Here is a 16,371-nt window from a genome sequence, read left to right as displayed (position 1 = left end):
CTTCGATATCTCGCATATGCAATTGTTTAATGTTATTGGGCATTAAAACAAAAAGTATTGGTTTATTTCTGCGTCAAATTGTCAATTAGTCGTAGAATTACATTGAATTTTCTTAGGTAATGTTACGTAAAATAAAGTAAGCATAAGAAGTTTCATAGTCTAACACGAGCGCCGGAAGTTTCAAAATGATTGCGGTAACGGGTGTAAACTACCAAATTCTTTCATTATTAATGAAAATCAAAACAACTTCTAAGATATTTTTATATAAAATTAATATTTGGATTGATTAATAAAAAATAATTCTTTTAATACAAAAGTGTTTGATCATTGTGATGACGAAAAAATTATCATTTTAATCGGCTATATAAAGGAAATGAATTTAGGCGCGCTAAAATAAAGTTGCCTAAAAGGCCGCAAGATGTCAAGTTGGTCGGTACCGCGAGCGAACAAAAGAACGGGATTGGTCGCTTCGAAAGTAGTGCCAGACATGTGTTTCGTTTCCCGCCTCGTGGGTTGTTATTGTGTGGGGGCCCCGCCAGTCCGGTGAGTCGAGTGTAGAGAGCATAGGGCCTAGGCCAGAATCGAACCGCCGTTGGGTTGGCTCCTCGGTACGGTGGTGGCTCTGTCCGACTGGTGACCGACCGTGGTCCGTCCGTCATATTCCCGGTTTGAAAGCAAGGTTGCGACTAGTTGTTGCGACGCAGGAAGGTGTAGTGATCTGTGTACGGAGTTACAAACGGGTTTGCCGGCCATGGAGAAGCGGGTAGAGCTCGAAAAACGGGGAAGGAACCCCGGTGAAGTAAGCCGAACCCCACTTATTTTATTGTACTGCTTTGCTCGACACGGGACGATACCGCGGGTTGTTGCGTGCTTGGTGTTCTATCGTGTGCAGGTCTGCGAGCGGGTGCAGAGAGAATCGTGTTCCCTCGCGCGACACCGACACCACGCACTCGCTCTGCGGCACGCCACTGGCTCCTCGAAGACGCACGAGAACTCGGATTTCTTGACGGCGACCGCGTGGCTCCGACGATTTATCGGACAAGAAGACGTGTTCTCGATGCCGACACGAGATGCTACGATTGCCACAAGAGTAACAGGCATGGCGTGGTTCGCTTAAATGGCCTGTCTCCGTGATTTTTCATTACTTCGTCTCGACATGACGCGTTTTGTTCTATTGCTTTCCTCTTCGGTCGAACATTTTATTTTGGGTCTCAACTTTGTTATCGCGTGCGTCCTTTTACTAGATCGGCGGAAAATTCGAAGAAACCGATCCAGTTAGGGAAGATTCCCAGGCCAGTTGTTGTATCGTATTAGCTGGAAAACTGAGAAACTCGAGAGCCGATTGGTCGACTGAATTCAACGAATAGTTGATCAACCAATCGTTTATCAAGTTTTCCCAAGTTTTTCTAGTATACGAAGCTTTCTACTGAATTACGAAGTGTCCCTTATCGCGCCGCAGATGTTATTACGTTCATAGAGAAAGCACTATACAACCCGCAGTTAAATGCATTTGAACTTGAATTATTTTATTTACTACAAAACGTATAGTATTATATATATACCACATCTTGCTGATTTGTGATGTAATACATCGTAGAATCAGCGTCGTTGGCATAGAAAGTAAAACATGTTTAATCAATGGAGATATTGCTCTTTGCAATGGCTGATTTTTTATGTACGTGGTTATTTCAGTCGGTATAAAGAATTAAAAAAATAATATTTATATGAACATTAAGCATTTGGCTAGATAACGAGCTTATTGTTATTTTCGTAGCATAATTTATCTTAATCGCAATGTTGGTAATTAATTGATCTTTAAAAATACATTAAATAATTTCGTAATAAACTTTTTCTTGGAAGATTTCCATATTAATTTCGAAACTTTTATATTGAAAAAGACATACAAATTAAAAAATTTTTCGTATATTTGTTTAATATTAATTTTACAGAGAAACTGACTTTTTATGTTGATTTAAAGTTATAACGTTGTGTAAGTATTATGTTTTCCAATTAAAATATAAGAAAATATTGAACAAAATATTTTTTGAGCGATTAAGCCTACAATAGTTCCTTTTCATAAAAGATTTATTTTAAAAATATATTCAAAAATTTATGGAAATGATATTTCTTCTAGAAATTTCTACTATTAGTATATTGTTAGATTATTTGAACTCTTTAATAATCAATAAATGTTTTTTGAGAGAATCGTATAATTACAGATATAATCGTTTCTTATTTAAAATTCCATGTTATACGCAAGTCGTGTGATCAAATTATAGCGTGGCGTGGCTGTCTCTAGGAGCCCCTCTTTTTAAACTACCGTGCATCGTACGTGTGTTCCTATTAACAGGAGCAACCACATCTTAACAGATCGTCTACAAGACGTTTTAGAAAACTGTTCGTTTCGTATATATTAAATTACCTTTCCCAGTGTTTCTCCGTTGATCTTACGTACAACGCAATAGCGAAGTACAAAAAGGCTTTGACAAGATGGTGCCCCTTTCGAACGAGTTTCGAAACATATGCAACCTCATATGCATTTGCTGACAAGTTACGGTTACTTACATGTAAAGTATTATGTCAGAACTTAACAGTCCTTTGACCGCAATTTTCGGTATTCCAAGAACGTTATATCCACCAAGGTCAAATGGAAACTTGAACTTGAAAGAATTTGTGAAACAATAAAATTGAAGATTGCATTTTGCTTCATATTTTCGTTATATATTAATGTAAATTCATTAATTGTTTTTTCACAACAAAATTGTAATTAGATAACATATGATTCGAAAGCTAAATATAATTAATATAAAATGTGATTCTATATATAACTGTCGTGCAAAACTTGAAAAGTATGCCTATTACGTGCAATCTGGCTTGAAAAGGCAACAAATTGTTGGTCGTGTTTTATGCTACAAATCACTTAATGATAAACAATCTTTTATGTCGTCTTAATATAGATTTCAACATACGTAAAAATATAATTATATTTGTAAGATTAATGTAGTAGAACATTTTTTTGATAAAAACTGTGCCACATGTACGATCTACATGTTTTTTCACAAGTGGTAAAAGTATATTATGTAAATCAATTATCAGCGGGAAGAGTTGTGCGTGCCATGAGGTGCTGCCATGAGATGCGCGTGCGAGTGAACGTCGCCATTGTCTTCCGGTGCGCGCGAGTGTATTCTACAACTTTTAAGGTGGCATATGATATAAAGTTATTTCCGGTAATTTCAGTGTATACGAACGATGCCGAATCGATCATAAGGTTTCTTATGTATCTAATCTGCAATCATGTCTTATGGTATGTTACTGATCACTGTGCAGCCATCTTGGACGAGTCCACTCTGTCACCAACTGACACGCGTACGTTTCGGAACAATAAGAAAATCAAAATAACCATTTCTCACGTTTTTATTGTACATAACGAATTTTATTACATTAATTGAGCAACACTCAACACCATCATTTAGATTTTTTCTATACATTAGTGTAAAATATATATGCGTGGGCGTTTGCATCACGTTAACCACCGGCGTTGCGATGCAGTTCATTCAGCAGTGCCGTAGCTACTACTTTATAAACTGTTGCATAAAAACCAGCACAATTTTATAGAGTGGCATGTCCCTTCAATATGAAGTCAAATTTAATTAATATTTCTGAGATGAAAAACAATTTTTAAACAATGTGCCATTGAAATATTAAAATTAACATTATATATTTTTTATTAACAATTATTTCATGTTATAAAAAATAAATTATAAATTATTATTAATAGCAAAAATATAAAATTTGATAAAAAATCTCTAATTATGAAATTTTTATCATATAGGAATTTTCAAAATTCTATTCTGAGAATTTTGTATTTATAATTATTTAATATGTATTACATATCTATTGATTTACTATTTATTTCTTATAAAATAAAAACAAATGTGTTTTCTAGTCAATATGATTGTGAAGTTTCGTCAAATACTCCCATGTATCCATCTCTTAGTTAACTTGTAGCTGTCATTGATCCGCTCCTATAAGCCACGACAACTTCTCGTAAACGCTTCCACTACGATCAGTGCAACGCACGGCGCAGCCAATCAGCCGGCCGGTCGGAATGTCGGGCAGTGAATCTAAGATAAGGACATGCGACGACTCTGAAGCTTCGCGTGAAAGCGGTTTGTCGTCACTAAATTTGCTACGCAGCAATATATATTCGGCTTACTCCAAAACTCTTTGAAGTAACAATTAACAAATTAATTTTTTAATTTACTGTGTAAAATTTTTTCAAATTAAAAATGTAAATAGTATGGCGTAATTATATTTTAATATTTTATTAAAAATTTTAGGTAAAATGAATTATATCGAAATTCATTTTAACACAAGATAAAATGAATTTCAATAACATTAGAACTTGAGACTACTCGGATTCGCTTCTGTCGCGTGCCGCAGTCAGTACTTATCGCTTGCCGGCTTTTCTGATGCCGCTAAACAAGACGCGTCGTGCACTCTACTACCACATCACCCCTGTATCCCGACACCCCCTCACACTTCTCACCCCTGTTTCTCCTGTCTTCTTTCTATCTCCCCTCTCTCTTTACCTTTCTCTTTCTCCGATCAATAAAATAGCCCATCTCCCGCGAAAGCTTATCGTTCGTTTGAATTTTAGCGACTATTACCTTTTTTATATACCACCAAGTTTTCATATTCACAATTTCACTCTACATCTAAGCTTACAAATGTAATTAAGAGTATAATACTATTGTCGTGTACAAATAGTTTTTTTAATCAGAGCAATTCATCACTTATTATTGAAAACTGTTATTCAAATTATTAAATTTTAAATCATTAAATGCAAAAATAATATAGAAAGGAATTAATATTTTTAAGTAAGAGATCTTGATTTTAGTTTTTAGCTTTTATCATTTGTATATAAAATTATATTTATTCTAAAACATACATTTCTTTCCTATAAATAAAGCTATAGTGTTACCAATGTCATATTTGTTATATACTTGTGAATAGAATGAGACGTATTATTTTTGTAATATTTTGCAATATTATTTTTGTTGTATTTCATGTGTTTTTATAAAAATATTGTGGTTTCAGATTACGGACCTTGTTCTTGATAATTGTCGGAGTACGTATATAGTGGGCCTGACAGATGAATTTGTTGCATTAGAATCACTAAGTCTTATCAATGTGGGTCTTACCAGTCTAAAAGGCTTTCCAAAACTATCAAATCTTAAAAAGGTAAGGAAATATATAAATACAATTTTACAGTCAAAATAAAATACAATAGAATATATTTTAAGTAACCATCCTTTGCAGTACTTTAATTAGAGTACAGTATTGAAGTATTATAAAAGATTAATTAAAACAAATTATTTTTATAGTTGGAACTTAGTGACAACAGAATTTCTGGAGGTTTAAATCTTCTTCAGTCAAGTCCCAAATTAACTCATCTTAATCTTAGTGGAAACAAGATCAAAGATCTTGATACACTTCAACCTTTAGTAAGTTCATTGATATTATATATACACTATTTGCGAATATTAGATGTATTAAACATTATTTTGTTTTACAGAAGGAGTTTAAGAATTTGAAAAGTCTGGATCTCTTTAATAATGAAGTAACAAACTTGGATAATTATAGAGAGAAAGTTTTTAGTCTTATTTCCAGTCTTCGATGCCTTGATGGGTATGTAATTTAAAAGAAATCAAATATTTTACTTAATAACTTTGTTCATCCTTTTTCAATACATTAAAACATAAACTGCTTTTATATGATAGATTCGACACAGATGATTGTGAGGTAGAGGACAGCGAAGGGGATGATGATGAAGTAAATGGAAATGAAGATGGAGATGGAGATGCTAATGAAGAAGATAGCGAGGAAGGTTGGTTAAAAGTTGAAAATAAAGTTAAAAAATTTATTGAAATAACAAATTAATATAAAATGACGAAAGATTCATACCTTAATAATAAAAATAAAATTTTAGTCTCAGATGAAGAAGATGATGAAGATTTTGATGATGGTGGTGTAGGATTAGCAGCAGTGTACAAGGAGGGTCTTGAGGTAAATCATCCATGCTTCAAGTTTTTAAGTTTCAAATTATTTTAAGTTTTATTTTTAGATCTTGGTGCAAAGTATAGCACTTGCATTATAATTATGTTTTGATTTAAAAATATTCACGATAAATTACTAATATTCCGACTTTTCTTAACTTTGATTAATATAATGTAGGATGAAAGTGATGAAGATGATTTCCTCTGTGAAGAGGAAGAAGAAGAAGATGACGATGAAAATGAAGATGATGAACAGGATGAAGAAGAAGGTAAATAAATTTGTGTATATTTTTTAATGGAAATAAATTCATTTATTTTACTATCGATACTAAAAGTTAGCCCCTTCGCCTATAATATTGTGCGAGACTCTTGGTAAGGTAATCGGGCAAACCATAAATATCGCGGGCGAGAGACGTGGTTTGTAGATAGAGCTCAACGTAAACATCACGGGTTAGACTCGTAGTTTTCGCCGATTCTTCACCGCGTTCGGACGAAATGGCGCGATGTGTAACCGACGTTTCTGTTAACTATGGTACACACTATCGAAACTTAAATGGCATGGCAAGGGGTTAATAATATAAGAAATATTTTAAAAAATTAGATCTGTTTATTTTAAAGTTGTCTGCTATTATTTAGAAAAGAAACATGATTGCAGTTGAACATTAATGTGGTCAATTTTATTACATTCTTTCATTGCGTTATATAGAATCGTCTCCTGCTCGAGGTAAGAAGAGAAAACATGAAGATGGAGATTCAGGGAACTAGAACCATAGAGAGCAGGCTTCTGATACTGTTAAATGAGTGTAAAATTCATATAAATAATAACAATAATTGAGACGCCGAGTGAACATCTGGGAATCAAACTAATTGACCGACCAATGACAGACTACAGTTAGTGGTGTGAATTTATCAGTAAATCATTGACTGACAAATTGTCTGTGGAACAACAAACGATTACCATTGCGGAGAAGAGGAATGTGAATGAAAATGAAAGAAGATAATGATGGCATAAAATAGGACTGCATTCCAGCTGGGCACAGCGCGTTTTAGTTATACTAACGATATTTTATATAGAGTATATAGTTAGAGTATTAGTGGTGTTGCATAGTGGGTGAAAGATCAGATATTGAAGGTCTCGAAAAAGGCAACAGTGGAGTTTTACACTTGAAGGAGCATATTTGTCTGTTAGCTCCAGTCGGCCAAAGGCTGGTCACGCTGGAATGCAGTCATCGTTAAACAGTACTAAGGTTACATAAGTTACATTTTAAATACATTATTATTGTACCATGAATAAGTATAGAGTAAATGAGGAACAACTTTTGTACAGGTTTACACCATACATTGAGGTGCATTACGCCTCTGTGATTTTTGGGACAGAAAATAAAGAGATAAATATATGTTGCTCATACATTGAGCTTATATCTATGAAAGACGTATTAAGATAGGAATTTGCATCATAAGAATGAAGAAATAAAAAAGAAGTATGTACATTTCGTTTATTAGAGTAATAGTGTTTGAAATGTATAATTGATATAAACAAAAACGAATTGGTTTAGCATGTAAAAGATATTTTAGTATTTTCAGTTTCATTGTTTCGATGTAAGTTAAATAAATAGTTTTGATATTTCAAGGAATCTTGAAAGAAACTGCGAAGTAACATAAGAACACAATTAACATTGTGGTATACTAACTTGTAATTTTTAGTAAATTTTAAGTTCCAAATGTTTATGTACAATGGCAATTTGCCACAGATAACACGGCTGTTAAGATTATTGTTATTTACTTTTGGGCATTCCATGTGCTACGTGTTATGCTCTAATACGGTATAAATTGATTTGATTAGTAAAATTATTGTAATATCTTACAGTTTCAAATTGCAGACATCCAGCTATAACAGTTAAATGTTTTTTATATAACTAAATCGTACAATTTTTTACGGTAACAATAAAATTACTTATTGGATTTGTATCGTTTATACGTAACAAGTCCAAATATTTGGAATATGATATTATTAAACAAAAGAAAAAAGGAAAAAAATCAAAATTGCTGTAAATTCATAATTACCTTTAATTTCTGTCTCTGAAGTTACCATAGCGCTAACACATCTCGTGATGATTAAAGTGCGAAGTTAATGGGTAATGATCATTAATATTATTATTAATATTAAATTACAATTATGATTTTAAACAAAAAAGTGACAAATATTTACACTTGCGCTTTCGCACTTTTGAATTGTATTTAAAAAAAGTCAGAAACGCAAAATTTAGATTAGAGTGGAAAGACAAAAATCTTGAGAAATAGGCGCAAAAATAAAAGATGGATCAGACGATGTAGTTAATGGTGAGACTGTGGCAAGTGGATTACCAGACGGACTACCAATTAACTACGGGATCGTAAGAATGGATGGGAGTGAAATAGCGAGTGAGAATGCAAGAGAAGATCGGTTTTATAAGAAAAAAATTATTGTAGAGTCGAGGATCTGGCGCCTCTTTGTCGCCAGTTTGGTTATGGCCTTATCCAATTTTTCCAAGACTAAAGCAAATTTATATTAGGTACAATGAGTATATGACATGTACAGGTCCAAATCTGTAAATTTCCAATCTGCAATTTGTAATTGCGGCTCGCGCGGATGTCGATTAAAAGTTAAATTATAAATAATTAAAAAATTAAATTATAAATAATTAAACATTTCGCGCGTCCCGCGACACATACACTTTTGTCAATTGCAATTTTGGATAGACCATTTACGTAAGGGAATCTATCACCTATTATCAGATCTTATTACATCTCTGTATTGTCTGTCTGTTCCGTTGTTAAAGTGGATTTTTATCATAACGTTTGTTTATTTCGAGCAATCCTCATCACAAAATAAGAAAAAATAATTTATTAATAAAATCATTTACAAATCAAGGATGATGTGTGATAAAATGTTATTAAACCATCTTTTTCTCCGCAGATAAATATATATATGTCTAAATATTATTTAAGAATAATACTTAAGAATTTAATAATTAGAATTTTTATATTTAAAAGTAAAAGACATTTATTACTTACACGTTTATTTTTTTTGTTTTAAGTCAATTTTATATTTTAACTTTGTCTTTCACTTGGAAGAGTAATTTTATTGTATTCATTTATAGATGTATTTTGTATACATACATGCATTATGTACATTATTACGAGCCAATAATATTTATTTAATATATCAAAATTATCATTTTTGAGATCTCGTTTAAAAGATGGGTTAAGAAATTAATTTTTTCAAAAATTTGTGACAAAGTTTCTTCATTTTTAATCGTATAATAAATTTTTGTTTTATGTAATTATTTTGTTTAATTTTTGAAAATCAGTTCAACCGGATTTTAATGTAATTTATTAGATTCTGTTCATTTATTTCTCGTTATTACTTCTGTACTACTATACCAACAGATAAAATATTTGAGAGCGTGTACGGTGCTGCCAATAGACGCTACCTTGTGAAAGTCTGATAATTCAGCCTCGGCGCGCAGTTTCGTGTCGAGTCTTCAGTGTTTCTCCGCGCTTCCGTTCGTGCGTTTTGGTTGTGGTTCGGTGTGGAAGAGAGTAAAGTCGGTTAGGCTTCGAAGTTGAAATTAGTGTTTTGCGGAGAGAAATTACAAAGTCATCACCTTTCAAGTAACGTGAACAAAATGGCTGAAAGTAAGGGTGCGTTGATCGCAAAGACAGTGCAAAAACACGCAGGCAGAGCAAAGGAGAAGGTAAGTACCACGGAAAGATATATATTTGTACCTTCGTAACAGGTTTCTCCGAAGAGCATGTCAGTCATTCGTACGTTCTAAACGGAATTGTGCTTTTACAAATTGTTTCAACTTTACTCTTCTTGCTACATACTCTATATTTCAATTCATCTGAACGAATATTGTTTAAATACTTCGGCGTGTGGCCCCATAACCCCTTGTACAAGTTGCGGTTAGCAAAATTTGACATTTTACGGCTGACAACTGTTCTAAGAGATCTTTTATTGCATTTCACGACAGTGATATAACTTATATAAGCAGTAAACATGTATCAGTTGTGTAGCAGAGTTTCATTTAAAATGACAATTATGCAACTCTTGGGCTTGGTTCAGCGTAGTAATGCATATACTACAGGTGCATCTTCAACTCTAGTCGCACACTGTCGAAATGTGTAATTGTAAGCCGGGTAGGTTATCACGTGACACCAATATTTTACTTTCGAAGCTGTCGAATATTTATGAATTCTTTAAAATGATCTAAAGGGTAATTCTGTCAGGTGTGTTTGAAATTCAAAAAAAGTTTTTTTTTTTATTTTTGTAAAATTCTTTTAGGTCGTATTATTGCAATGTACAAGTCTGCACATATTCCGATTAACACAGCAGATTGTTCGGATATTAACAGTGAATTACTGTTCAAATTGTAAGGTACAAGAAATAGAATTGATTGACATTTAATTTAATTCGATATGGCTACACACTTTGTTATTAAGTCTTATCGATTTCCTTTCATAATATATCTTAAATCTTTCTGCGTGCATTTATTGGAATTTTATTTAGAGCTTTGGCTCTTTTACCATGTTATATATTATATAATTAACGTCCAACGGGAGCTGTTTCATTCGTATGCTTTATTTTTGAAGAGGAACAAACGACATATCATTAATTTCATTTTGTTTGTCCCTACGCAACGCTTACGGTACTACGTAATATACATGTAGTATGTAATGCTTGTATTAACTGTATCTAATGAACGATACTCGACAAAGTTTTTGATACTTGAGCCATGCTTATTGTACATGTGTGGTGCATCAGTCAAAATCATAAATAAACCTTTCAAATTCGATTTATCTTTGATATATTACTGATTATTTTTAAAAATTTTATTTTACAATTTGGATTTTGAATATATATATCTTTTTTTTACTATATAATATCTAGGTTAAAATATTTAATTAATATATGAAAATTTGGATGTAATGTTTTTCTTCTATTTAAATCTTGAAAAATATTGTTAGTAATTATAATAATTACATATTTCATTAATGAGCTGACTACGATTATTTATTTCGAATATTTTTATTAATACATACGTGTAGATAACGTATTTACGTTATTAATAAATATCATCTACAATAATTTTCAGGGAAAAAGAAATACAAATTTATAATAATTTGATTCCCTTTAATATTTGTTTAGCCTTTTTTTATATTTCCTGGTCAGTTTGTAAAAAGTCATTGATCTGCTGTAACATAACCTACAAATGTTCTTGCAGGTAATTCATTTTTCAACAGCGAAAAGTATTAACAAAATGGCGGCGATAGTTTATTAGCGTACATTTGTCAATTCTTTATATAATATTTACTTTGAAATTTATTTCTAATGATATTTTTGCCAGATTTTTTCGTGTAACTTATGTACATAAGTACAAGCCATAATGCAAATGTATGAATAATAGTAAATGTCAAAATATATATTTCCCATATGTGCAGAGATTTACACGAATATGTATTTAAATCTTCATTTAATAAAATTTTATTTCCAGTGTTACAACGTATAAAATCGTGCAAATTTTATGGAAAAGAATTTCGAGAAAATGAATTTTCTTGCATGATGTATTATACATGATAGAGATCGTGTATGAAGGATTGAAAGGAAGTAGGTCATTCATAAAGTACAGAAGTTATGTAGAGATCATTGATTCTCGTGGAACAGATTTGTCTTGCATTTTGATTTTCAGTAGAGGAAAACATGCTAGTGGCTCGTGCAATATACCGTAAGATAGTATAATTCGTAGGTGTTTTAACTTGCTTTCATGATGGTGGTTATACGGACTTATCTGGTAGAACCGGTCTAACGTATTGCCATGCTAGGGTTACCACTCTCCTCCAAACCAACGAGTAGTGTTAAATTGTGGAAAAGAAAGAAAATCGAGCTTCTAATGGGAAATTTATACTTGGAAATCAGTGTCGGTCGACATGAGTTTTTCAGAATGCGTGCAGACGTGGAATTGAAAGAATAGTATAATTCTTGTGATCCAATTGAAGTGTGGACGATTATTCTTGAGCATATGGGAAGAAATTGCAACGTTATAATTAGTTCAGTGGATTATTATATTGATATAATATTATTACAAATATAATATTAATTAATATTATATAATAATTATGTAACAATTATTTAATATAACGTAACTATTATGTTAATTATGTTATATATAATAGGTATTAATTTATAATAATGTATCTATTATGTTGTTAATATAATTATTATATCATGTTAATATTTTATTTATTATTTTATTAATTTAATGATATTGATGTAATATAATTATTATATTGATCAAGGATTATTCTTAAAATTAGGGAAAATAGAAATTGTGCATTTGAATTCTTTTCTTTTTTATTTGGTTACAAAGGAAGGTCGATGAGTATGTCTGCTAAAAAATATGGTTATCTTCCTCTTTTAGATAACGAGCTGTCAAATGTTCTGAAGTTAAGTAGCAGCTCTTCAAGGTATTCTGCGTGAAACCCTTCTGAGACTTTTGGTATACTTTGAGCAAGCTTCGTGTAAAAATTTCTTCTCGTTGAATTTGCTTTTTTATATAGCAATTTATTAACAATCATATTTGTAATAATGTTAATGTAATATTTATATTAATATTAATATAGAACACAGTATAATCGTTATTAAAATTCTATCAGAATATTGGAACAAAATTACAAAATATTTTTTGAATAAGAAAGATATTTTTAATTAAGAAAAATGTTTTGTCACAGACTGAGTGAAAACAAATTTAATTTTTGTTTAAACTTAATACATAGTAGTGTATTTATTATAAGAATAATATAGCAAAACATCTTTATTCAAAATAGATACTAAATAATAGAATAAAACATTCTTCTTTATTCAGAGCTTTTGCTTTTCTTTTTCATTTAATGCAAATTTCGTAAAATATTAGAAAGTCTTTTCAAATAAATTTGAGATATGCAATTCACAGATATCTTGTAATTTTAGTATATTTTTGATTGTTTGATGAGCATCACTCCATAATTGAACGATTGGTGTAAATTAGTGCAATTTTTATAAGACCAATACATTAATATACAAATCACATTTAAATACTTTTAGTGACTACAATGTCAAATATATCAAAATATATTTATGGTTTTACTGTATTTATAATATACATATTATTTATCTATTATAGTATTGTATATATAAAAAATATGCTACTATAATGTATATTATATAATTATAATTATATACTACATGCTACAGTATAACCATTTAAGCTTAAAACAAATAATCGTGATGACATCATGCTGATCTACAGCCTAATCAACCTGTCTCAGAGAATCTGTTAAACGCCACAATGGAAGCATCAACGACCTCGGGGTATCCTGTACGAGTTGATTGCTTTTTCACACGGCAAAGTTGTACCGATAAGCTAGAATCAATGTTACTCAGAAGGGACGATAGGTTTGATTGCGAGGGCATTGGCAGTCACTCGTAAAAAGTTCAGCAAGTCACTCGAGGCGAGGAAAGCCAGTGTTCGTATGTACTAGAAACGAAAGACCATTAAGACAGCAAAGGATCTCGTGCCTTTTCTCGTGCCGTAGAAGTGCAGCATGTCGAGCTGCGGTATCGTACATTATATCGGAATTTACCTTTGCATTTGCTGAGTGGTGGTGAAACTGAGAGGACGATTCGTCTGTAACGAGAACCTAGAAATGAGCGTTGAATGTGTTCCACGATCATTCCCGAGAACAATAGACGGGGTCACGATAAGTAGCAGAAATTCATAAGGTCGCTTGTCTGATTTTGCAATTTTTTATAAGATTTTTCGATTATGCGATGAAGGAGGCTTTGGCGAGTGCTGAAGGAGGTTACCAAGCTCTTATAGACATAGTCAAGCTTAAGGTCATATTGATCACATTTTTTAATCGTACTCTGTTCTACTTTCTTCTGATTTCAATTTTTTTTTCCATGAGACTCTTTCATTTGAATACTTGTAATTATAGTCCTCTTGATGTATAGTCATAGTAACACTTATAGCCATATTATTAATATTTTTAATTGTGTTGTGTTTTATTTTCTTTTGACTTTATTTGTTTCCTTTTATAGAAGTGTTATCATTTGAATATCTCTTAGAGACTTAGGAATTATATAACATATGTTTTTCTTTTCTTTAACTTTATTTTATTTAGTTACTTTATTTATTAGTTAGATATTCGTTGTATTTAGTTAAAATAAGAAACCTTGATTGTTTATAATCCTTTTCTTCACAGTTTAAAGAATTTCAGTTATAGAGGATTAATTCCATCTTTTACTCAGATCTACATGTCATACAAATATTTTAGACATAATTTTATTCCCTGGAAAATATTAATCTATACAGATATTTTATACTTAAACCATTTACACGATTAAAATTCTCGTTTCTTACGCTTGTAAACAGCTTCTACAAAAAAGAGCAGCTCGTTTATATGCAATAGTAGTAGATAACATCAGAATCCAACTCGTGTACTTTGTCTTCTACTCGTACCTTGAAAACATGAAAATAACGAGCTGTTGAGAGTGTTTGCACAACGTTATACAGATTGCAGATAAACACTCAAAGTGATCCTTACTGAAAGAGAAATCCTAGATAAAAAAAAATGTAGCTTGTCGATAATGATCGTGGACGATGCATATATGTTTATTATATCAAATCAAACACGTTGCCTGTTAAATCTCGAACCTCACTATCAGTAGGTGTATTATAAAGTTGAATAGCTCTTGCTACTTGGAATTAAATCCAATCTCAAATCAGTTGGTTGTCTAGGAACCTCTGCGAGGTCTTTGCTTCAGAGCAGTTTAGTTGGAAGAATTAAGTGGCGCCCCAGTGGTCGGTGGACGTAGTTAAAAGTGACTTCGAGTCGTGAAAGTAAATAATGGTTGCATTAAACTTTCTCTGTCTTCGTTCTTTTATTCAGCAGTTGGCGTCTGTTCTCTTTGGACAGATGTATCATCGAGCAATGATTCTGCGCGTTTCAGCAGCAAACAGCGAGGAAATCGTATGAAAGTGTGGAGACGGAAGTCTCGATGTTCATAGTCTCCCTAGGCTACGATTTCTATCGTGTCAACTTCGCCTACCAGTTACTATTCTCGTCTCCGTGTCCCGGACGCTTTTGCTCCGTGACTGTCGGCAAATATATCTACGAGCTTGTAGCTTTCGAAGATACCGTCTCTCCCTTTGCAGTCCCGTTATATTCCAGTTTTCGTGAAACGCAAGCTACCATGGACACGGCATAGCGTCTTACTGTAAAAATCGCAATCGGGATATCGAATTCGTTGAACGATTACGATTAAGGTTAGGTCTTGCGAGTAGGCATAGTGGTATGGCTCGAGGAATGAACTGCAATCAAATTTTTGTTATCATTAGTGTCGAAATAAAGATTCTAAATTTATTAAAAATTTAATAAAAGTTGTTTATTCATCTGTTAAGAGATTTAGAATTTTCATCCGGGTCCAGCATTTGTTATTTGAGAAATTTTAGAAAATTAATTTTCTGTATAGTTTTCATAACTTGATAATCATTTGTTGTTACTTAAGAAACAGCACAGTTATTTTGAATTATATATTGCATGCAGCACCTTTAAGTGTAAGATTATGGAATTAATTTTGTATATTTTAATTATTTTAATATTTTAATGTACAAAATTATATTTATTACTTTATGTTTAAAAGCTATATTTTAATATATTTTGATGCTAATTACAATATGTTGTTCGTCAATGTACTTACTTTGATTTGGACAATTTTTTATAGACTATATTTTGTTATTAATCCAAATGTTAAAAAGCGTCTTTTCTTATAAAATTGAATTAATCCTCTTGATTATCTGCTAATGATAACTCTCGTTGCCAAAAAATTATCATATCAATTATCGTAACTTTCCCGCAGAGTTATTTTTGCTCTTCCTCAATTCCCTCAGAATCTTTGGACACAGCCCAATTTAAATCGCCAGACGCGGAAAGAAAAGCATAGATTCAAATTAATTGAGGTAACTTTCGCAAAATTTAACGACCCCAATAATAATCGACTTCGGGAGATCACATCATTTATTTTTCCTCCTATATCTAAAAAATTTCTAATTTTTAGACTGTAATTTTCAGTTTACAAATTTATAAGTTTTCTTTTCAGAGAACCATAAACCAAATTCTATACCATATTACTGCCTTGAAGATCGCAATAATCTCGAGAAAGTGCTAATTATACACTACTATCTCCAGAAGGTAATAGCATCTCTTCCATAAGCTATAATGATTCTTTTGT

The 16,371-nt window shown here is 31.8% G+C and overlaps 2 protein-coding genes across 5 annotated transcripts in view; both read left to right on the top strand.

Annotated features, from left to right (window-relative positions):
• The first annotated feature begins 428 nt into the window (after positions 1-428).
• Positions 429-7,487, top strand: Mapmodulin (acidic leucine-rich nuclear phosphoprotein 32 mapmodulin). 2 transcript variants are annotated; one of them, XM_017904930.1, is made up of 9 exons: positions 3,105-3,169; positions 3,238-3,366; positions 5,101-5,244; positions 5,388-5,507; positions 5,579-5,691; positions 5,784-5,890; positions 5,993-6,069; positions 6,238-6,328; positions 6,766-7,487. In XM_017904930.1, the coding sequence occupies exons 2-9, from the start codon at positions 3,295-3,297 to the stop codon at positions 6,822-6,824; spliced, it is 783 nt and encodes a 260-aa protein (XP_017760419.1). In that variant the 5' UTR covers positions 3,105-3,169; positions 3,238-3,294; the 3' UTR covers positions 6,825-7,487. The 2 variants fall into 2 exon arrangements, with proteins under 2 accessions (XP_017760420.1, XP_017760419.1); XM_017904931.1 differs by lacking the exons at positions 3,105-3,169; positions 3,238-3,366 and adding an exon at positions 429-799.
• Positions 7,488-9,582: 2,095 nt separating this feature from the next.
• The window catches only part of Amph (amphiphysin), a 94,095-nt gene continuing 87,306 nt past the window's right edge, over positions 9,583-16,371 (top strand). For all 3 annotated transcript variants that reach the window (XM_017904935.1, XM_017904937.1, XM_017904934.1), the window contains exon 1: positions 9,583-9,796. In XM_017904935.1, the coding sequence (XP_017760424.1) occupies positions 9,728-9,796 (69 nt within the window). In that variant the 5' untranslated portion in view covers positions 9,583-9,727. The remainder of the gene's footprint in view (positions 9,797-16,371) is intronic.

Source organism: Eufriesea mexicana, unplaced genomic scaffold (assembly GCF_001483705.2).
Source record: "Eufriesea mexicana isolate 0111107269 unplaced genomic scaffold, ASM148370v2 scaffold3519, whole genome shotgun sequence".
Taxonomy (NCBI): domain Eukaryota; kingdom Metazoa; phylum Arthropoda; class Insecta; order Hymenoptera; family Apidae; genus Eufriesea; species Eufriesea mexicana.
This window is presented reverse-complemented; position numbering and strand designations above follow the sequence as displayed.